At 63.0% G+C, this 1,569-nt stretch overlaps 1 protein-coding gene across 1 annotated transcript in view; it reads right to left on the reverse strand.

Annotated features, from left to right (window-relative positions):
- SLC12A9 (solute carrier family 12 member 9) overlaps window positions 1-1,569 on the reverse strand; it is a 12,772-nt gene that overhangs the window by 8,303 nt on the left and 2,900 nt on the right. The window contains exons 3-5 of the mRNA XM_005419119.2: window positions 845-979; window positions 535-672; window positions 7-306 (exon numbers count right to left, since the gene is read on the reverse strand). Coding sequence (XP_005419176.1) covers window positions 7-306; window positions 535-672; window positions 845-979 — 573 coding nt within the window. The remainder of the gene's footprint in view (window positions 1-6; window positions 307-534; window positions 673-844; window positions 980-1,569) is intronic.

Genomic DNA, 1,569 nt, shown 5'->3' on the forward strand with positions numbered 1-1,569 from the left:
CCTCACCGCCCAGGTTGTCTCGCAGGGTGCTGAGGGAGAAGCCGGTGAAGGAGCCGTTATCAGTCTCAGTGCCATTGCCGTTGGGCAGGCGGATGGGCACCTTCAGGGGCCGTGTGGCGAAGAAGCTGACAAGGATGGTGCCCAGGACAGCTGCAACGATGAGGAAGATGAGGAAGGTGGCCTTGGCGTAGATGGAGGCACCCACGAGGCACACGAGGAGGCAGAGGGCCAGCAGCACGGTGCCGTAGAGCAGCTCGTACCAGTAGCTCTGGGGCAGGACGTGGACGCCTGTGCCCGCTTCTTGCCCTGGGCAGAGACAAGTCAGGATCAGCCAAGCTCGGAGGGGGCATCACAGGGAGCTGAGAGCTACTAGCATTGTGTCAGGCATGATGGGCACCAACTCACAGGCCAGAGGGCTGGGTGAGCCATGGCTGGCTTGGCTGGGCAGGGTGCTTAGCGTGCCTGGCACAGAGCTAGGGCTGCTCAGGTAAGGGACACCTGCTGTCCCCTGCCACCACACAGGGCGGTACTCACCAGGCGGGATCCCAAAGCTGTCCACCACTGCCTCCACCAGCCCCAGCACATAGAGGGCACTGCCACACACATTGGCCAGAAAAAACATGATCCCGATGCTGCCCCCAAACTCCGGGCCCAAGGCACGGCTGATCATATCTTGCTCGAGTCAAGGGAAGATGTCAGCAGCACAAACCACCATCACATGCTCCCACCCCTCTCTCCCAGGCCAACAGGGTCCCAGCCTCAGCATGGCACCCCAAGGCCACTGGGTAGTCACTCAACTTTGTCCCACATGCCCTGTCCCAGCAGCACCCACAGCAAAGGATACAGTAGGCTCCTCCAGCATCCAGTGCCCCGTTGGTGGCAATGGCACACACAGACAGCACCGTCATGCCAATGATGAAATATGCCACTGCGAACATGGCCAGGGCCTGGTACAGCCCAGCATGACCCACCACGAACCCTGCCGAGGATGGGAGAGGCCAGCGTGCCCATTAGCTGAGCATGGACAACCTGCACGACAGAGTCCCTGGGCACTGCCACCACACAGACCTCACCCCACTGAGGCACACGGCCACTCCCATCCCTGTGCCCACAGCTTCCCCCAGGACCTGCCAGCCCCCTTCCATCCAGGATGAGGATGCTTCCACCTCCCACCCACAGCAGCACACACCAGTGTCTCCCTCTCTCAGGGTATCTCCATTTTCCACCCGTGTGTGGCTCAGTGTGCCCAAAAATCAAACAAATAGGGAAGCGGCTCCGCTGCTGGGACCCCTGTGCCCTGCTGCCACCCTTGTTTCCCAGAGTGGGGAGTCAGGAGCTCCCCACAGGGATCTCCTTGCTGCCTGCTTGCCTACAGCGCAGCAGGAAGTAGAAGCAGTCCGGGTGTCCCTGCCAGCCACGGCTCCGCTCCCGGTGGGGCGGGTGGGTGTTCCCGCAGAGAGGGCCCAGAGCCCCACGGCCCTGCCCGGGGTGACAGCAGCGATCCCGGCGGAGCGATCCCGGCTGGCGACACTGCGGGCAGGACGGGGCTGCCCGCGGCTGTGGGCGCTG

This window comes from Geospiza fortis, unplaced genomic scaffold, assembly GCF_000277835.1.
Source record: "Geospiza fortis unplaced genomic scaffold, GeoFor_1.0 scaffold172, whole genome shotgun sequence".
NCBI classification, from domain to species: Eukaryota; Metazoa; Chordata; class Aves; order Passeriformes; family Thraupidae; genus Geospiza; species Geospiza fortis.